Source organism: Narcine bancroftii, chromosome 1 (assembly GCF_036971445.1).
Source record: "Narcine bancroftii isolate sNarBan1 chromosome 1, sNarBan1.hap1, whole genome shotgun sequence".
NCBI lineage: Eukaryota > Metazoa > Chordata > Chondrichthyes > Torpediniformes > Narcinidae > Narcine > Narcine bancroftii.
This window is the reverse complement of record NC_091469.1, coordinates 106,046,818-106,068,263: the sequence shown is the minus strand read 5'-3', so window position 1 is coordinate 106,068,263 and position 21,446 is coordinate 106,046,818. Positions and strand designations below refer to the sequence as shown.

At 42.4% G+C, this 21,446-nt stretch overlaps 1 protein-coding gene across 6 annotated transcripts in view; it reads left to right on the top strand.

Annotated features, from left to right (window-relative positions):
* Positions 1-21,446, top strand: part of LOC138762189 (endoplasmic reticulum mannosyl-oligosaccharide 1,2-alpha-mannosidase-like) — a 102,288-nt gene that overhangs the window by 62,488 nt on the left and 18,354 nt on the right. For 5 of the 6 annotated variants that reach the window (XM_069935770.1, XM_069935778.1, XM_069935789.1 and 2 more), the window contains 4 exons: positions 1,269-1,459; positions 2,015-2,135; positions 17,327-17,521; positions 18,806-18,937. In XM_069935770.1, the coding sequence (XP_069791871.1) occupies positions 1,269-1,459; positions 2,015-2,135; positions 17,327-17,521; positions 18,806-18,937 (639 nt within the window). The remainder of the gene's footprint in view (positions 1-1,268; positions 1,460-2,014; positions 2,136-17,326; positions 17,522-18,805; positions 18,938-21,446) is intronic. The other variant, XM_069935805.1, reaches the window with a different exon arrangement.

Here is a 21,446-nt window from a genome sequence, read left to right as displayed (position 1 = left end):
TTCTCTCTGGTCAATACTGAAGCAAAGTATTCATTTCGGACCTCCTCATCTTCGTCCACCTCCAGGCACATGTTGCCTCCTTTATCCTTAAGTGACCTTACCTTCATTCTTGTCTTCCTTCTGTTCTTAATGTATGTATAGAATGCCTTAGGGTTTCCTACTTGTCAAGGCCTTCTCATGCCCCCTTCGAGCTCTCCCAAGTCTTTTTTTAAGTTCCTTCCTGGCTACCACATAATTCTCCTAAGCCTTTCCTGTTTTTTGCTTCCTATATCTAATGTATGTTTCCTTCTTCCTCTTAACAAACTGTTTCAACTGTTTAGTCAGCCACATTTCTCTTTTCCTCCCTTCTTTTTCCTCTCTCAGTGGGACAAACCTATCCAGAACCCTACACAAATAGTCCCTAAACATCCTCCACATTCTTTTTCCTGTGAACATCTCTCCTCAATTTCTGCCTAATCCTATTGTAAACCCTTCACCTGTCTGCTTCTCTCCTTATCCATTGCTATGCTCAAGCAGTTGTGGTCACTATCACCAAAATGCTCCCCCAACTGATAGATCTATCAACAGACCAGATTCATTACCCAGTGTTCGATCCAATATGGCCTCTCCTCTGGCTGGCTGGTCCACATACTGTGACAGGAATCCTTCATGGACACACCTGACAAATTCTGGCCCATCTATCCCTCTTGCAGTCACGAAATGCCAGTCAGCATTTGGGAAGTTATATTGGTAGAGTCATTTGTGTTTTTATATCTGAGGGCTTTTAAGATGTAGAAGGAGTGCCAAATTATTTATTTTAATTGACTAAAGTTTACAAATGAAAGGTCTAATTAAAATAACGGATCTGAATGAAGAAATTTTGTTTGTTTTTCTATTTTTTGACTGTTTTATTTTGTAATATTGTTTTTCTTTCACTTTTGAATCTTTATTCAAGTGCAGATTTACATGTGCACAGCCCCACATTGGGACCTTGGCCATTTCCATTCTGTTGCAGAATTCCCAAAGACTCGGCTCCAGCATTGTGGTTCAAGGTTCCTTTTATTGCCAAGTAATAATACCTTAAAATATAACATAAATGATAATCCGTACTTTAACCCCAAGGCAAACCAAGAGTCACCATGAGCCCGGCACCAGTGGATCTCAAGGTATTTAGACTTTTGTGGGTTTGAAAAAATAAAAGTTAATTCCAACAGTATGCACACTTTTATCTTCACAGTTCCTCAAACTCATTGGCTCCCAGGTAATTTTTGTTCTTGCCTCTGAAACAGGTGGCAGTCGATGATGTAATGAAACATATTCACAGACTTGGAGGGAAAAAGGATGGATTGGTGCCAATGTTCATAAACACCAACTCTGGACACTTCAGCCACCTTGGAGTCTATACCCTTGGTGCCAGGGCTGACAGCTACTATGAGTACCTGCTTAAACAATGGATCCAGGGAGGAAAGAAAGAGGCAGAGTGAGTGATACAGATTTTACATTGGTCCAAACAAAGCAGCAGGTTTCATTTATCTCAGCACACACGGTAACTTTGACCAACGATCAGGAAGGAGATACAGGAGCATTAAAATCAGGGCTGCTCGGCTGGGAAGTAGGTTCTTCCCACTGGCTGTGAGGTATCCTGTAACTGAGTAAATCGTCCTAAAAAGATTTCTATGTATTTAATTTTTAAAATCTATTTATTTATATATATATATATATATATATATATTTATGTGTGTGTGATTATTAACGTCCAGCATTTATGTATGCACCATGGTCCAGGGAAATGTTGTTTTGTCTGGTTGTATATGTACAGTCAAATAATTAACTTATTAATTGACCATGAGGATTCTCGATCAGATGCTGGGTTATCAGTTTTGCTCTGCTAGGAAAATTATTGATGGGAAAGTAATATCCAGTTAAATTGATACATTTTCCAGTACCTGTGTGCCATTAAATCATTTGCAGTTAAGATTGTGGTGATCTTTGCCAAGCTTCAAATTATTTAAAATTTTTTCTGTTTAATTGCTAGCTTGCTAGAAGACTATCTACAAGCCATAGAGGGTGTCAAGAAGAACTTGATTCGAAAATCAGAACCAAACAAGCTGACCTTTGTAGGTGAATTGTCCCATAATCAGTTCAGTCCAAAGATGGTAAGTGACTTCCTTTAAACTGGAGTGCCTCAGTCTAAAATGTGGACTGTCCATCTCGCTCTCCGTGGATGTTGACTGAATCGCTGACCCTCCCGCCCAGCTTCTCATTGTTTATGTAAACTCAGCTGTGAGGGACAAAGCCATCTTGAGCTGAACCAGTCATTATGGAACTGTCAAAAGTCTAGGCCACTTGTGAGGCTGCTTCAAATTTGTTGTCAGAGTACATACATGACATCACATATAACAATGAGATTCTTTTACCTGCAGGCCAGGCAGAATTTCTATTTGGTGGATGAAAATTGTATTCACGGAAAAATGTGCATACGAATGAGAGATATGTAAACAAGAAAGAAATGCAAACTACAATACAGAAAATATTCACTAATAAATATGCAAAGTACATGTGGAAAGGTCAGCACGGTTCGTGTAGCAGTTAGCACAACACTGTTTCCGTGCCAGTGACCATGATTTGAATCTGAAGCTCTCTGTAAGGAGTTTGTATGTTCTCCCTGTGTCTGCTGGACTTACTTTGGAAGCTCCAGTTTCTTCCCACTGTTCAAAACATACCTGGCTTGTAGGTTAATTGGGTGTAATTGGGCGGCACAGGCTCATGGGCCGGAAGGCCTGTTACCTCGCTGGATGTCTAAATAAATAAAGAATTTTGTTTAAAAAAAGCAAGTCCTTAAATGAGCCTGAGTTTGTTGTTGAGGAGTCTGATGGTGGAGGGGTAGCAGCTGTTCCTGAACCTGGTGGTGTGAGTCTTGTGGCACTGACTAAAATATCAGCGAGATCAAAGCATGTACTGGGAGGTGTGGATCCTTGGGAATTGCTGCTGCTCTCCTATGGAATGGTTCCATGTAGATTTTCTCGATGGTGGGGAGAGTTTTGCCAGTGGTGTACCAGGAAAGTGCCAGTTGATGAAGTAGACAAAGACGATGTGGTCAAACAATAATCATGGCTTTGATGTTGTATATTTGGATTTCCAGAAAGCGTTTGATAAGGTGCCGCATAAGAGACTTATCAGTAAGTTACAGGAAAGTGGAGTCCGGGGAAGTATATTGGCCTGGATTGAAAATTGGTTGTCTGACAGGAGGCAGAGAGTCGGGATAAATGGGAGTTTTTCAGGTTGGCAGAGAGTGGTAAGTGGGGTGCCGCAGGGGTCAGTGTTAGGCCTACAACTGTTCATCATTTACATTGATGACTTGGAGGAGGGGACAAAATGTGGTGCAGCCAAGTTTGCAGATGACACCAAATTGAGTGGAAGAGCAAATTGTAATGAGGATGTGGAGTGTCTGCAGAGGGATATAGTTAAGCTGGATGAGTGGGCAAAGGTCTGGCAGATGGAGTACAATGTTAGTAAGTGTGAGGTTATCCACTTTGGCAAGAAAAATAAAAGAGCTGAATATTATTTAAAGGGTGAAAAACTACAGCATGATGTTGTGCAGAGGGACTTGGGAGTGCTTGTGCATGAATCGCAAAAAGTTAGGTTGCAGGTGCAGCAGGTTATTAAGAAGGCAAATGGAATGTTGGCCTTCATCGCTAGAGGAATTGAATTCAGGAGTAGGGAGGTAATGTTGCAATTGTATAAGGTACTGGTGAGACCGCACCTGGAGTACTGTGTCCAGTTCTGGTCTCCATATTTGAGGAAGGATATACTGGCTTTGGAGACGGTCCAGAGGGGGTTTACTAGGTTGATCCCTGGGATGAAGGGGTTGACTTATGATGAAAGATTAAATCATCTAGGATTGCATTCGCTCGAGTTCAGAAGAATGAGAGGAGATCTTATAGAAACATATAGGATAATGAAGGGTCTACTACTGCAAATGGGTTCGGGACTATGCCACGAAGTAGATGTAGGAAGGTTTTATGAGCTGGCCAGGGAAACTAAAATGAGAGGAATTAGTCTCAAGATTCGGGGGAGTAGATTTAGGACAGAGATGAGGAAAAATAGTTTTTCCCAGAAAGTAGTGAAGGTTTGGAATTCTCTAACCAGAGAAGTGGTTGAGGCTGCCTCATTAAACATATTTTAAAATTTGGTTAGATAAATTTTTAAATGATAGAGGAATTAGGGGATATGGGGAGAAGGCAGGTAGGTGGAGTTAGGTCATAAATTAGATCAGCCATGATCGTATTGAATGCGGAGCAGGCTCGATGGGCCATTTTTGGCCTACTCCTGTTCCTACTTCCTATGTTCCTATTAGCAGAAACTCATGGGACAATAATGAAAGGTAATAAGTGCATACACAGTTATACCCAAGGGGAGTGTCCTTAACAGTAGATATAATGCACAGCCAATGTTAGTACAGCAAGGCTTGCCAGAGGGGAGACAGGCAGCTTGGCAGACATTCAGCACAGTCTCCCCCTGGCAGAAGAAGGGTTAAAATCAAAAGGACAACTGCTTGGAAAGACTGAAGCAAGCGATACATGAATACCATGCTTGGCCTTGAGATACTCTAACAGCCAAAATACGCCAGTATCTAGCAAGCAATTGAAATATAATGAGATGTTTTATGAATATGTCAGCCTATCAGGTTGTTTACGAATTCTGGTGCTTCGTCTCAAAACAGGTGGCTCCTTTGCAACCTGGGGAACTGGTACAGGTTCTGGGTCTGTAATGTGGGAAGGACTGACTTGGACCCGCTTCAGAATCGCCAGCGTGAGGCAGTGGAGCCTCAGCATGGCCATCTGAAAGCTTACTAGGGGTCACAGGCTGGGGGGGGTGAGTCCAACCTCTGAGTAGGGATGTGAGGAAGGGGTGAACCAGGCAAGGCCATATCTCTTAGGGGTATAGTGTCAGTACTCCCATCTGGGAATTTAACATGAGTGTAGTTGGGGTTAGTATGCAGTAGCTGAACTGGTTGGACTAGGGGGTCTGTTTTACATGCCAGAGTGTGGCTCTTCAGCAGCACGGTTCCAGGCTCAGATAAACAGGCTGACCAGTCCATCATAGTTCCTGATTTCCTAGGAAAGGCAAACATACGTTCATGAGGTGTTTGATTTGTTGCAGTACACAATAATGACCGAATAGAATGTAGTGCCTCAGGCAGCACCTCCTGCCACCAGATAACAGGGTTGTAGCTCGTAGTACTGCTGATGGTAATCCCCTTCCATAGCAGAGCTTGCCGCAGTTCAGCGCTCATGAATGCTGAGCCCCTATCGGTATGAATGTAATTGGGAAAACCAAAAATGCTGAAAATTCTGTCAAGTGACTTAATGACATACGCTGACGAGGCGTCAGGGCAGGGTATCGCGAAGGGAAACCTGGAATATTCATCAATTACAGTAAGGAAGTATACATTTTTGTTGTTGGAGGGTAGCAGTCCTTTAAAATCTAAGCTAATCTTCTCAAAAGGTCAGGTTGCCTTGATGAGAGTGGCCTCTGGTGCTTTGAAGTATTGCGGTTTACATTCTGCGCAAACGGAACAGTTTTTAGTCAGTTTCTTGACTTCTTCCAGAGAGTAAAGAAGGTTGTTAGCCCTTATGTAGTGGAAGAACCTCGTGACTCCTGGGTGGCACAGTCTGGTATGGATCTCTTTTAGCCCCTCCAGCTGAGGACCAGCAGCAGATCGTGACAATGCGTCAGAGGGATCATTTAACCTGACCGGTCTGTACTGGATCTCATAATTATAAATTGAGAGTTCTATTCGCCAGTGTGCCATCTTATCGTTCTTGATTTTACTTTTGTGTTTAGTACTGAACATGTAGGCTACAGATTTCTGATCAGTGACAAGAGTAAATTTTCTGCTGGCTAGAAAGTATCTCCAGTAGCGAACAGCTTCAATAATAGACTGGGCTGCTTTTTCAATGGCAGGATGTTTAAGTTCAGGTCCACGTAACGTGCGGGAGAAGAATGCCACAGGTTTGCCCTTTTGATTAAGGGTTCCTGCCAAGGCACAATCTGAGGCATCAGTTTCCACTTGGAATGGGACATCCTCGTCAATGGACGAGAGTGCAGCTTTGGCGATATCAGCTTTAATTCTCTCGAAAGCCTTCAAGGCCATTGGAGAGAGAGGAAAAGATTTAGTGTCAAACAGAGGGCAGGGCGTGCCTTCGTGGTGTAGTCTCGAACCCATTTGCAGTAGTAAGAAAAGAATCCCATACACCTTTTAAGGGCTTTTGCTGAGTCTGGGGGTGGTAACTTCTTAAAGGGGGCCATTCTTTCCGGGTCAGGCCGGATTTCGCCCTTGCGGCTAATGTAGCCCAGAATGGGCTGTTGCTAAAAATTTCCTTAAGTTGTTGTCGTGCTCAGCCTGTGTTTTCCCACAGATAGTGACATTATCCAGATAGGGAAACATACCCCGTAACTCCTAAGTCCTAATAATCTTATCCATTTCCCGCTGAAACATGGACACACCATTAGTGACCCCAAAAGGTACTCTTTTAAACTGGTATAACCCCCCCCCCCCCCCCCATCAGCCTCAAAAGCCATATAAGGCCGTTCCCTTTTCTTAATGGGAATTTAGTGATGAGCTGCTTTGAGGTCATCAGAGGAGTACTCTTTGTATTGTGCTATCTGATTAATCATTTCATTGATGCGTGGCAGGGGGTAGGCATCCAGGTTCATGTATGGTTGATTGTCTGGCTGTAGTCAATAGCCAGTCGTCTCTTAGTGTGATTTTTCACGACTACCACTTGGGCCCGCCACGGACTCTTACTAAGTTCAATAACTCCCTCTTTAAGCAGTCTCTGGGTCTCTGCTTTGATAAACTCACGATCCTCTTTGCTGTAAGAATGGCTCTTAGTGGCAATCGGCTGACACTCGGGATAAATCACTGAAAAGGGAGGGAGCTTTGATCTTTAATACGGACAGACCACAGTAACTAGCACGGAGGATGGTAAGTGTGGGTATTGGGCCACCGATATTTAACACTACACTGTTCATCTGAGATTGAATATCTAACCCCAGTAACACAGGGGCACAGAGCTCTGGCATAATAAAAAGCCACACATCAGCAAGGCAATGTCCCTGCAAATTTAAAGTAACTTTACGTTTGTCCCGTACAGTTTTTGTAAGTTCACTACAAGTCATCGATATCTTTCTGTTCGCTGGATATCTCCGCAAATTTAAGGCTCTGGCAACTTTCTCGTGGATGTAGTTGTCAGTACTCCCCGAGTCTATTAGACAATCAAGAGTCTCACTATTCACCTCCTGCTTCATAGTTGGCCGTTCCAGTCTGTAACATCCCCTCAAGCTTTACAGTCAATTGAACTATCACAGGGGATCTCACCTCGCCGTCACTTGAAGTCGATTTAGCCTGCTCGTCTGAAGATTTCCCCTTTTCACAGTTGTCTTCCATTCCTGCAGCTCCAGGACGCATTTTCTTGGTGCTTCTCTTCTTATCAGTGGGAGTACTTTTCGCCTTACACGCTTTAGCGAAGTGGCCGAGTTTCCCACAATAGCTGCAAGTAGCAAACTGAGCTGGGCACTTCTGTCTGGGGTGCCAGCTCTTAACAGAGAAGTAGCATTTTTCAGGAGTTCACCCTTTTCTTCCTTCAGGGTTCCAGCACTCCTGGATGTTTCCTTTTCGGTTTCTAGCATTTCTCTGGACCTTCGTGGCACTTCCCAGTGTTTTGGCTAGAGTGACTGCCCGGTCGTAGGTTAAGGGCTCCGTCTCCAGCAGCCTCTGTCGGATGTAACTGGAGTCAATCCCGTTGACAAAATCATCCAGCTTCAAGGCATTACAGTGTTGTTGCACATTGACTGCCCTGACATCACATTCGTTTACCAGCGAGTCGAGGGCTAGTGCATCACTTTCCCCGGGTTTCTGGCATCTAGTCAGCAACTGGTGTCGAGCAAGCACCACATTCCGTGGTGCCGCATAGTAAGCAGTCAGACGTTCCCGGGCTATAGCCAGAGCGGTAGCTCCTTGCGTTATGGCGAAAGGGACCTCACCCAGCAGAGAATTCAGGTGGACCCACTGTACCGCCTCATCGACCACGTTGTTTCGATCCATGTAGTAATTGAAACAAGCGATCCAGTGGTTGAAAATTTCTCTAGCCCTCGGGGCAGACTGGTCGATGATCAGCCGCTCTGGCTTGAGTGCTACTTCCGTTTCTGCTAATAAAATTGAAGTGCCAGTTGATGAAGTAGACAAAGACGATGTGGTCAAACAATAATCATGGCTTTTATTAGCAGAAACTCATGGTACAATAATGAAAGACAATAGGTGCATATAGTTTTATCCAAGGGGAGTGTCCTTAACAGTAGAGATAATACACAGCCAATGTTAGTATAGCAAGGCTCGCCAGAGGGGAGACAGGTAGCCTAGCAGACATTCACCACAGGAGTGTCCACTACTTTTTGCAGGACTTTCCTCTCAGTGATATTGTTGCCCCCTTGAATGTCACTACAGAGCCACTTCGTCATGTTTAGGTGAGTGTACTGTGGTAAAACTCTGAAAGCATGCAATCTTACTATCAGGGAATCCTGTATTTGACATTTGGTTTCCCAGGAAGTATTTGCTAATCTTCCATTTAAGCAGCTGGAGCCTTGGTTCCTCCATTCTATTTTGATTCTTTCTTTGGCTTGGCTTCGCGGACGAAGATTTATGGAGGGGTATGTCCACGTCTGCTGCAGGCTCGCTGATGACTAACAAGTCCGATGCGGGACAGGCAGGCACAGTTTCAGCGGTTGCAGGGGAAAATTGGTTGGTTGGGTTATTGGGTGTTGGGTTTTTCCTCCTTTGCCTTTTGTCAGTGAGGTGGGCTCTGCGGTCTTCTTCAAAGGAGGTTGCTGCCCGCCGAACTGTGAGGCGCCAAGATGCACAGTTGGAGGCGATATCAGCCCTCTGGCGGTGGTCAATGTGGCAGGCACCAAGAGATTTCTTTAAGCAGTCCTTGTACCTCTTCTTTGGTGCACCTCTGTCTCGGTGGCCAGTGGAGAGCTCGCCATAGAACATGATCTTGGGAAGGCGATGGTTCTCCATTCTGGAGACGTGACCCACCCAGCGCAGTTGGGTCTTCAGCAGCATGGATTCGATGCTTGCGGACTCTGCCAGCTCGAGTACTTCGATGTTGGTGATGAAGTCGCTCCAATGAATGTTGAGGATGGAGCGGAGACAACGCTGGTGGAAGCGTTCTAGGAGCCGTAGGTGATGCCGGTAGAGGACCCGTGATTCGGTGCCGAACAGGAGCGTGGGTATGACAACGGCTCTGTACACGCTGATCTTTGTGTGTTTCTTCAGGTGGTTGTTTTTCCAGACTCTTGTGTAGTCTTCCAAAGGTGCTATTTGCCTTGGCAAGTCTGTTGTCTATCTCATTGTCGATCCTTGCATCAGATGAAATGGTGCAGCCGAGGTAGGTAAACTGGTTGACCGTTTTGAGTTCAGTGTGCCCGATGGAGATGTGGGGGGGCTGGTGGTCATGGTGGGGAGCTAGCTGATGGAGGACCTCCGTTTTCTTCAGGCTGACTTCCAGGCCAAACATTTTGGCAGTTTCTGCAAACCAGGACGTCATGCGCTGGAGAGCTGGCTCTGAATGGGCAACTAAAGCGGCATCATCTGCAAAGAGTAGTTCACGGACAAGTTGCTCTTGTGTCTTGGTGCTTTGTAAAATCTCAGAGAAAGGCAATGTACTCTGTATTGATGTAACCCAGTAATCACCACCATCAGAATTCATGCCTATCTTCTCTTGAGTACAATTTTTTTATGCAGTATTGAAAGTAGAAATTCTTGCTTGGCCCTCGGGGGAAAAAAAATCTCAGGATTGTATCTGATGTCAGGAATGTCATCTGAATTCGAGAATGGCCAGATTGCTGAGCATGCCAGGTTGTCAGATTTTCACTGCACAGCCTTTTCCCAATTTGTGTGTTTATTTGCTTGTGACTGGTCACTGATCGGGAATTCTGACATTGCTGTGTGCAGGAGCATGCTGAAAAAGAGTGGTCACACTGTTGACAGGAGGCATCACCTCCTCACTCTTCCCCACTACAATTCAGGAGGTTTGAGACTTTCAAGGAAAGATGAAATCCGCAGCATTGTGGCCCAGCCCCACCACTGAGGATCTTGTAGCAGTTGCTGGTTTTGTACAGAAACTAGAACAAGGAAAACTTCCTGGAAGTATTGATTGTGTCCTCTTCTGTTCAACGCACAAAACTTTGAAGTGGATTGCCTGCATCTCACTTGGCTTAAACCAACTCTACTTCAGTAAATGTGGAGAATATATCTGTTTGCTGTTAAACATGTTTCATTATTGCTTTCTTGGGGAATTTGAGTTATTGAATGTTTGCGAATCTATTTAAAACAACTTGTGCTCTTTGGATTTAGATCGCCAGGTGACAGAATAAAATAATCTTGAGTGATTTGCCTGCTAACAAAAACTGTAACAGCACATTTATAGCCTCTGCAGTCCTAGAATTGTAGAGCAAATATTGATGCAAGGTTGGAAAGTTTGAAAATTGGTAATTGGAAATGCTTTATGTCCATTTGGCCTAAATTTCACTTCATGTTCTGACCTGTTTGCTGTAGTCTTGGTTGCTTCTCTTGTATGGATTGCGAAGTAAACCTTCAAAACTAAATGCGTCTTGCACCTGGATATATGCAGATGAGAGTGTTCCCAGGTTTCTGATTAACACAAAATGCTCAGATTTTGGCCTACTTGACATTTCACTAGGCTTGTGTATTTATCAGCGATTGACCCCGGACTTGGCCAATTGAATCCCAAGCTTGGCTCGGTCATTAGAGACACAACGTGACAGTGGAGGGGTGTTTTGTGATTGGGAGCCGAACACCAATGGTGTGCCATTCAGATCTACACTGGCCTCCTTGCTGATTTAAATGTAGATCAATGAGCAATATTACTACAGGACTGATGATAAGTTTGCAGATAGGCTAATACTTGGTGGTGATGTTGATAGTGAGGAGAATAAGCAAGACTACAGATGATATTAATGAGTCAGCAGGTTGGGTAGAGATTCAATATTTTATTCTGTATTTTATTACTTGATGTAATGTAAGGTTACATAAAATTGCATTTTGTTTGCCTTAAGGACAGTCATAGCAGATGGTTAGGGAGGGAGTATGGAGGAGCAGAAGTACCTTGGGGTACATGTTTGGAGTCCTTGAAGTAGTAGCACAGGTAGACAGGGTGGTTTTTGCAAGTATAATGTACCTTAAGAAATCAACCTTCTCTCCATAACCTTTGATGTGGCCTGGCTAATCAACAACCTGTTAATCTCTGCCTTAAATACACCAAATGGCCTGGCCTCCACAACTACCTGTGGCAACAAATCCCACAAATTTACCACTCTCTGGCTAAAGAAATTCCTTCACACCTCTGTTCCAAGTTGGCGTCCTTCAATCCTGGGGTTGTGCCCACTTGTTCACAGACATTTTCAATCTTCCTTTGCAGCAGTCAGAGGTTCCCAACTGCTTCAATTATCCCAGGGCCCAAAAAGAGTAGAATGAGCTGCCTCAACAACAATAGCCCAGTAACACTAACATCTATTGTGATGAAATGCTTGAGAAGTTGATCATGGCCAGAATTAACACCTACTTAAGTAAAAGACAAGACAGGGGGAGTCACGTGATGGAGTAGTGGCCGGACGGTGAACTCCAGCCCTCTCCAGAAAAGTCGGGAAAAACAAAGGAAAACACAAAGGCACAGAAATAAAAGTTACAGAAAAGTGAGTATAAAGGTGGAAAGAAGATGACGACAAAAAAAGAAAAATCAAAAGCAACGGTAAGAAGAGAGGAAGAGAAGACAAAGGAGGAAAAAGGTGAAGGCCTTACCTGTCCGAAGAGGCCCGCTGCGGAGAGAGAAACCCGCTCCCTCAGGTCGGTAAATAATGGACTACAAAAATGGCTCGCTGAGCCGAGTACAAGTGTGCAACCGCGCATGCGCGAAGAATCGCGCATGCGCGATGCGAATGGAAAAAAAAACACACCGACGGGAGGGGGGACCAGCTGGGGAGTCGATCTCCACAGCCGGCAACGACAGCTGCAGAACACCTGCAGCAAGAAGAGACCACAGAAGACAATAGAAACAAGAAAGAAGAGAAGGAAAGGGCACCAAAGAAACAACAGATGGCCAACCCAGAGGAAGAGGAAGAGGAAGAGGAAGAGTACAGTGAAATAGAAGAAGAAAAGAAAGGCAAGATAAAGGATATACTTTCTCTTATTAAAGGATACATGGAGTCATTTAAAGAATGGCAAACACAGGAATTTAAGAAAAAGAATAAACAACACAGAAGAGAAAATGAATAAAATAGAGATGACCTTAACAGAAATGGGAAAGAAAATGGACAAGATGGAAGAGCGGGCAGTAGCAGCAGAAATGGAGGTAGAAGACTTAAAAAAGAAATTGGAGGAATCTAATAAAAAAACTAAAGAGACACAAGAACTACTAGCTCAAAAAATAGATACAATGGAAAATTATAACAGAAGAAATAACATAAAGATAGTGGGCCCTAAGGAAGATGAAGAAGGCAAGAATATGAGGGAGTTTATAAAAGAGTGGATCCCTAAGACCCTAGGATGTCCAGAACTACAGCAAGAAATGGAAATAGAAAGGGCACATAGAGTATTGGCCTCTAAACCACAACCACAACAAAAACCAAGATCTATTGTAGTAAAATTCCTAAGATATACTACAAGAGAAAAGGTACTGGAGAAGACAATGGAAAAAGTAAGAGAGGGCAACAAACCACTGGAGTATAAAGGGCAAAAAATCTTCATTTATCCAGATATAAGTTTTGAACTCCTAAAGAAGAGAAAAGAGTTCAATACAGCAAAGGCGATTTTATGGAAGAAAGGGTATAAATTTATACTAAAGCATCCAGCGGTATTGAAAATATTTATTCCAGGACAACAAAACAGACTATTCTCGGATCCAGAAGAAGCACGAAAATTTGCAGAACAATTACAAAAATAGACTGAGGGAGGAAGACGGGTAATGAGAGTTAAAATGATCACGATTGATATGTATGTGGGTAAAGACAAAAATAGACTGAGGGATGAAGACGGGTAATGAGAGTAAAAATGATCACGATTGATATGTATGCGGGTAAAGAGGTATAAGAGTGAATAGAGACAATGTGCATACGTGAATGTATCTGTACTTAGAGGAAAATATAGATAGTATAGACAAGAATGAATAAGGGAAGGTAATGGAATAGAGAGAATAAGGAGGGAATTAAAAGAGTGACCTTTGTGACATATGAAAAGTGAAATCTTTTCGGGGGGGGCGGGGTGAGGGGAAATAGCGGTCACTGCAAAATCAGTTGACGCTTGCGAGTGGATTCGCAAATCCAAATGGAGAGGGGAGATGTGGTTGTCCGACAAGGGATAAAGGACAACTCAGGAGGGGAAGGGGAGATTGGGGATAAATAAGATAGAAATAGGAGAATAAGGAAAATGTTGGATGTTGTAGGAATGTTGTCTTATAAAGAGTTGAAAATAAGAAAACAGAAATGGAAAAGGAGGAAAGGTAATGATGGAAAAACGGAAAGAGAAGATAAACAAAATATAAAAGGGCTACGCTGAACTATATGACTTTAAATATTAATGGAATACATAACCAAATTAAAAGGAAGAAACTACTAAATTTAAATGAATAAATGTATTCCATTAGAAAAAATAACATATAGGTTAAGAAATAATATTGAAATATTCGAACAAGTATAGGAGCCTTACATTAAATACAATAGCGAAAACCTACCGGGGACAAACATTACCTAAGTTGATGGAAGGAGAAGGAAAGAAAAGAATGGACTCAGTAGAATTTCTGGTGTATTTTTGTTGAATGACAACATTGTCTGACTGGCTTAATGCCACCTAGATTGTATACCTAAAATGGATGAGAGGGTGGGGTGGGGGGGTGGCTTGGGAGGAGGGGGGGGTGGAGAAAAAGTCACTGTATATGTGTGAAAAAGAAATAGTGTATATCATGGCTAATGTGATTTATGGTGTGAAAAATAAAAAATTAAAAAAAAAGTAAAAGACAAGACTCACAACAATTCTATAATCACACTCACTCCATAGCAGATACAATATTACTGGCTCTCAACTCTGCTGTGGATCACCTCGAAAACAGCAACTCATACATATGGCTGGTCTTCATAGACTACAGCTCAGCCTTCAACACCATTATTTCCTCAGTGCTGGTCAAGAATCTCCAAACCCTGGGCCACTGTACATCCCTCTGCAACTGGATCCTTGACTTTCTCATCAGAAAATCACATTCAATAAGAATTGGAAACAATGTCTCCTCCTCACTGACTATAAATACAGGTGCATCTCAGGTTTCTATGCTTAGCCCACTGCTCGACTCACTATACACCCATGATCGTGTGGCCAGCCACAATTCCAAAGCTATCTATAAATTTGCTGATGACACGCAGTTTTTGGCAAAATCTCAAACAGCAGTGAGGAAGCGTGCAGGAGGGAGATGGATCAGTTCATTGAGTGATGTCACACCAACAGTCTTGCGCTCAATGATAGTAAAACCAAGGAGATGATTGTGGACTTCAGGAGGAAGTCAGGAGAACACAAACTAGTCCTTATCGACAGTTCAGCAGTGGAGAGGGTCAGAAACCTCAAATTTCTGGGTGTCAGCATCTCAGAGGATCTGTCCTGGAGTCTCCATGTCGATGCATTCACGAAGAAGGCTCGTCAGCAGCTATCTATTGTGAGATGTTTGAGGAGATTTGGTATGTCATCGAAGACTCTTGAAAATTTCAAAAGGTGTTTCATGGAGAGCATTCTGGATGTTTGCATCACTGTCTGGTATGGAGGTGCCAATGGTCAAGCCAAGAAAAAAATTCTTAATAACTCGGCCTGCAACTTCACTCCATCGAGGACATCTACAAGATGTGGGGTCTTAAGGAAGCAGCCTCTATTCTCCAGGACCACCAGCACCCATGCTATATGCCCTCTTCATTCTGCTACCCATTAGTTGAAAGGTGCAAGAGTGTGAAGACCAGCACCCATGCTATATGCCCTCTTCATTCTGCTACCATTAGTTGAAAGGTGCAAGAGTGTGAAGACCAGCACTCAGTGGCAGAAGGACAGCTTCTTCCCCACTGTTGTCCGTCAGATAGCTGAATGTTTAAAGAACCAAAGACGCTGCCTTACTTTGACCTTTCCTGCAGTAATTTTATTTATTTTTTAAAGGTCATTTATATAAATGTTTGCACTGTGATGCTACTGTAAAACAACATAGTTTGGGACTTGTTGATGTCAATAAATTCTAATTATCCTAGATTGTCCCACCATGGGAAACAACCTATCTACATCTTCTTTGTTCATGTCTTTAGCATTCAAAATTTTTAAATTTAGACATACAACACAGTCACATGCCCTTTCAGCCCAAAAGTATGTGCCAACCAATCACACCCAATTGACCTACAACCCCCAGTACATTTTGGAGGGTGGGAGGAAACTGGAGCCCATGGGGAAAACCCACAAGAATGTACAAACTCCTTACAGGCAGCATGGGATTCAAAATGTTTCAATGAGATCTCCCTCATTCTCCTAAATTCCTAACACATACAAAGTCAAGAGCCATCAAACACTCCTCATATAACCCTTTCATTCCTGGAATCATCCTTGTGAACCAGCTCTGAATGCTCTCCAATGTCAGCACTGGCAAGGACTCACCAATGCCTAATAAAGCTTCAACATCACATCCTTGCACTTGTATTCTAATTCTGTTGAAAAGTACCTGTTCAGCTGCAACCAATAAGAATTTTTGTGCATATGTACATTGTCTAATGATTATGCCAATAAACATAATCCTGTCTTACATAAATTGAATAATCCGATCTCCACCACTCTGAGACAGAAAAATCCTGCAATTCACTGCGCTCATCTTCCACCTGGCCATGTTGCAGCCTCCTGGACTGTATCAAGTTCTCCAGCTGTAGCTGACTCCCTCTCTCAGAATTAGCCATCTCTGCCATCATGATTTTGGCTGTTTATTTTCTTTTTTTCCATTGGTACGACATGAGCTGCTAGGAATATCTAATAGCATCATGCAACACTAAGAAGCATATTTGCCATCTAATTACCTTGTTGACTATTTGACCTGGTCTCATCCTGCAACAGGTATTGCCTTTGTCTCATCCATTCCTTCAGCACCTTTTCTGTCTCTTAAAATCGATTCTCATCTCTCTTCCCTAATTGGATGAAGGATCTTAGATGTGTAATGTCAACTGATGCTCTTTCCAAAAATGTTGCTCAACTTGCTGAGTTTTTCCCGGCATTTTTCCTCTGTTGTTAAGGTTATCCATGAGTAATATTACCTTGCCTTTTCTCTCCCTCTATGCTATAACCTTATATTTATGGCAGGGAGTTATGCTTCACTGGAGGACACTTCAGTTTGAGGAAAGAGATAATTTCATTAAAATGAGGGGCGATGAATAGGTAGCTCCAGTCCAAGTAGCTGAATGTCTGCAATTTTTGCAGCTTTCAACATTACTAATTTGCAGTGAATGCTTATTGAAGTTGGCAGAGAAACATTCAGTGCACTCCCACTGATTTCCACGCATTTCAAAGGCACCGGGTTTGAATTTTTAACATTACTTAACAGATTCAGACATGTCTGGAACTTCTCTCCATGTACTCTAATTGAAGAGACATCACCACAGGATTGTACTCCACCCCCCCGCCCCCCCCCCCTCCCCACCCCAGGTACATACTTACTATTCTATTTGATTCTAACTTAAATACTATAATATCTTGTATGTGGTACGGCTGATGTATTTCTCAGCAGCTGTGGTGAAGGCAGCTGTCACATTTGCTTGGAAGTTGACACTCATTGTCAAGGCAGTATTTGCTAAATTATTTTAGCACATCTTTACAAATGAGAGTTATTTGTTTGAACTTTTGATTTGGCTGTAGAACAGATTGGGCCATGGATTTTGATTTTCGGTTGAAATTGTCCACGTTTATTACTAAATCTATCTCTGATCCATCAGAATTGTAAAAAGTTAAACATTGTGGTGAAGAACAAAAAGATCCATATGTGAAATCCTGAAAGCTAAATGATGGAGACCACAGGAGGTACTCAATTTCGGGAGGGAAAAATTGCCTTCCTTCCATAAATGTTCTTCTTGTACATTTTCAGTATTTCCTGTTTGATTCAGGTTTGCAGCATCTACAGCGTTTTGAAGTTAGTTATGGGTCCACCAGACATGCAGGATGGTATTGCAAGCAATGATCTCATTGACCGTGATTGTTCCTTTCCTTGTAAAGGATCATCTGGTTTGTTTCCTCCCCGGGACTCTCGCCTTGGGAGCTCATCATGGGCTGAGTGCAGATCACATGGGACTGGCCAAGGAACTGATGGAAACTTGCTACCAAATGTACACACAGATCGAAACCGGTTTAAGTCCAGAGATTGTACATTTCAATCTGAGTCCGCACAATGCCAAGGACGTTGAGGTTAAGGTAGGTACAATGGGTGTGATTGGTAATGCGTAATGCGGCATGAAAACAGGCCATTCGGCCTCCTGAGTCCAGACTGACACGCAAGCATGCATTTACATTGATTCCATTTTCATCTCCCGACACTCCCATTAACTTGCCCCGGATTCTGTCCCTCACAGACAAGCAACAGATTACCATGAAGATTTCCCTATCCATCCGCATCTCCTTGGGATGCGGGAGAAAGCCAGAGCATCATGTGGTCACAGATAGAACCTGTAAACTCCGCATGGACAGTGCTCAAGATCAGGATTGAACCTGGACCATGAGAACTGTGGGATGCAGTTGTGCTGGTTACGCCACTGTTCTGCTTGTTAATTTTATTTGTAGTGCAGGGCACATTTTGATGATCCTTCAGACAGAAGTGCATTTTTTAGGTGGCACAGATAGCCCATTGATTGGCACAATGTTATTACAGCACTAGCAATCTGGGTTTGAATCTGTCTCAGTCTGTACATTCTCCCCATATCCATGTGGGTTTCCTCTGGTCTCCTCCCACTTTTCAAAGACAGACAAGGTCAGATGGGTGTATTGGGTGGTCTAGGCTTGTGGACCGGTTGTATCTCTAAGTTACAGAATTAAATTTGCACTGCAATCAATTCCATTGAGATTTTTTGTGGTATTGCTGTGAATTCATTTTAAAATGTGGCATTTTAAACATAAATGAAAATGAATGTAAAACAATTCTACATAGAAATAGATGGGAACTTTGCTGTGTATTAATTGGGAGATGATATTGCACATTGGGAAAAGGGGCATTTCGACATCACAGTAGCAGGCCTTTTCGGCCAACAAGTCCTTACTCCCCAATTGAGCTACAACCCTTATTATGTTTTTGAAAGGTGGGAGGAAAATGAAGCACCTGGAAAAATCCTTGCAGACACGGAGAATGTACAGATTCAAACCCAAGTTCCTGGCGCTGTAATAGCATCGCACTAACTGCTACACTAGCCGTGTTGCCCAAATTATTAACAATGTTAATTTCATGCTGACCCTTTCTGGAATGGCTAAATTTCCCTAGCCTCCATGAAAGAATATATGTCAAGACGTTATAGGTAGTCGGTTAACAAAGCCAAGCAGGTATCATGTAATTCAATTAGAATTTAATATAATTATGATTTAATAAGTATTAATCAAAATTATTAACTATTTTAGTGAAGGATTAAGTTCCTCGATGGATTGTGTTTGGCGTTTTAATGGCTTTTGTAAGTCTTGTTTTCAGATTCTGATTAATTCACTCTGTATCAGCCTGCAGACAGACACAACCTGTTAAGACCTGAGACAGTGGAAAGCCTTTTCTACATGTATAGATTGACGCAAGATAAGAAATACCAGGACTGGGGCTGGGAAATTTTTCAAAATTTCAACAAATACACCCGGGTAAGTGATATGTGATTTGGTTTTAATGCTTCCAATTTCTTTGAGAGCGTTACTGATTTATGATAACACAGTCTGTCAAAACACTTTTTCCTGACTTCTTTCAAAACTTGATCTTAACCATGCCGAATGAATAAAGTGTAGACCAGGAAATAAACTTCTCGCTAGTCCAAGCTGCCATCTTGTTTTCTGGCCCAATTTTATAAAGTAACAAAATCGTTAAACTTCCCCATAAAACCCTGCAAACAAACCTACTCATTCCTAGATTGAACTATGGTCTCGTGTGGGGGCAGTGATGCACTCCAGACTTGATTCAATGGCATAAATTAAATCTTAAAAGAAATACATGCTTAATCTGTTCTCTAGCCTCTGAAATGAATATGTTGACTGATTTCTGATTCATTACAATTAATAAATTATTACTTTTCTGCACTTGTTGTCCACAACATAGCTCCTGATCCTTAAAAGTTCTTCCTGCAAGGTAGGTGGGTCCTTAATTGAAAACTGAATTTGAGCTTGTCCCTCGAGTCAGTATATTCTTGCTTAAAACAGAACATTTCAGCACAGTTCAGGCCCTTGGAAGAACATTTGCAACATAATTGACTGATTGGCTCTGTTCATGAAAATTCCACCTTCCATATCTCAATTCACAGCCCTGCCAAGCTAAAGCTCTCTATAAACATACTCAAGTACTTTATAAAAGCCATCTCACTCTCAATCTTGCTCCTCCATTCAACATTATTACGGGGGGGGTTTTCCACTTCAGCCATTTTCCAGCACTCCATTGGTTTCCTGAATGTCTCGAAATTGACTGATCTGTTTTGAATGGCTGTGTCCACAACTCTCCATGGTAAGACTATTCCAAACGTTCATTGACTTCAGACTGAAGAAATAATTCTTCAGTGTGATTCTTCCCAATGTCAAACCTCTCTTACCTCTGCTATCTGAACCACATCTCCTCAGCCACAGGAAGCATCTTCCCTGCATCTTGTCTGTCAACCCCCCTCTCCAAAGCTCTAGAGAACAAAGTCCTCATTAGCTCACTCTGTCTTGGGGCAAGCCTGTTTCAGGAATATGCGTTGCAATCCTTTGATGGCACGTACGTGTTTCATCAGATAAATGGATCAAATGCATACATAATACTTGTACGGTCTCGTTAAGCCCCCTGTACAACTGACTAAGATTTCCTTGCATCCTTGTCCATAAGGGATAGGGGTATGGACTTCGTGCTTGTCGCAAAAAAGATATAGCAGATGCCATTTAGCACCAATGCAACTCTGCCCACAAGTAATGTTCCAACTGCATTAACATAAGAATGAGCATTAAAACATTGAAATGCCTTTGGGGTTGAGAAGGTTTATGAATGCACTTAACCTTTCTCTAGCCACTTTCATGGTACAAATACCTGTAAACTAGTATTTCTGTGAATTACTTGTTTGTTTCCAGTGTTAGTGTTGTTTGCAGTTATTGGATACATTTCACAGTCTGTAGTGCACTGTCTGTGTATGTACATTTACTGGGTATATCAGTTTCTCGACTGTGCCATGTGATTGCCTGCACTTTGTAATAGTGACCACTTCATAGCAGCATCAATACATTGAATGGAACGTGAGTACTTGGTGGTGTCAGTGGTTCCCATATTCACTCTAAAACTTCTGGGGAGGGGTGGGGGCTGGCTGGAAACTGAGCCCAAGGCTGACCTCCACATTCCTAGAAACCAAATCAACAGAAGACAAAGACTGAGCATTCAGCTAAGTCTCATGTCAGTCATCAGTGTTCCAGCTTTTAAGGGCTGCATGGTCAGTGTAGCGATTAGCACAACACCTTTACAAGCAATTAGGTGTAAATTGGGCTATTTTCTTTCCCACTAGTAATAATGTTTTATTCCTGTCTGGATTTGAATTTTACCAAGTTACTATTGTATTCTGTTTGATAATGGGAAGGCTCAACCTGTTCACTGTCAGCTGATTAGAAGTTGACTTTTGTTGGCACAAAATTTACAAGAGTAAACATTGAAGCTGCCACTGACATCATTCCAATCTGAAATGGATAATTTTTCAAGTTTAAATAGGCATGGTTAGATGTGGAAATAAATAAGCTACCAGTGAGGCACTGTCTTTCTGAACAGGTTCTCTGAGCTAAATGGTGCGTCTTATCATGCTGCTCCTAGCCATGACTGGGCAATTGCTTTCAGCTTTCTAATAAAAATGTTAGATAGAGGTCCATCTCTTCTCTCAGTATCCCTGTTAGAAACATGATAGAGAAGACAGGACTTGGACAAAATTAGTTGAAGGATATGTGAAATACCTATTAGTGACGCGTTTTCAATTAGTTTTAATACAAATCCAGATGTATTTTAATTCTTTATTATCCACACATAAACTTGAAATTATCTTCTTTAATGTTTACATGAAATATTCATAAATAACATTGAACTAATGCTCTGTGACTACAGAATGAGATCAGTGTTAATATCCAACTAACGTTCAGGGCTTTTCACTCATAGGAACAT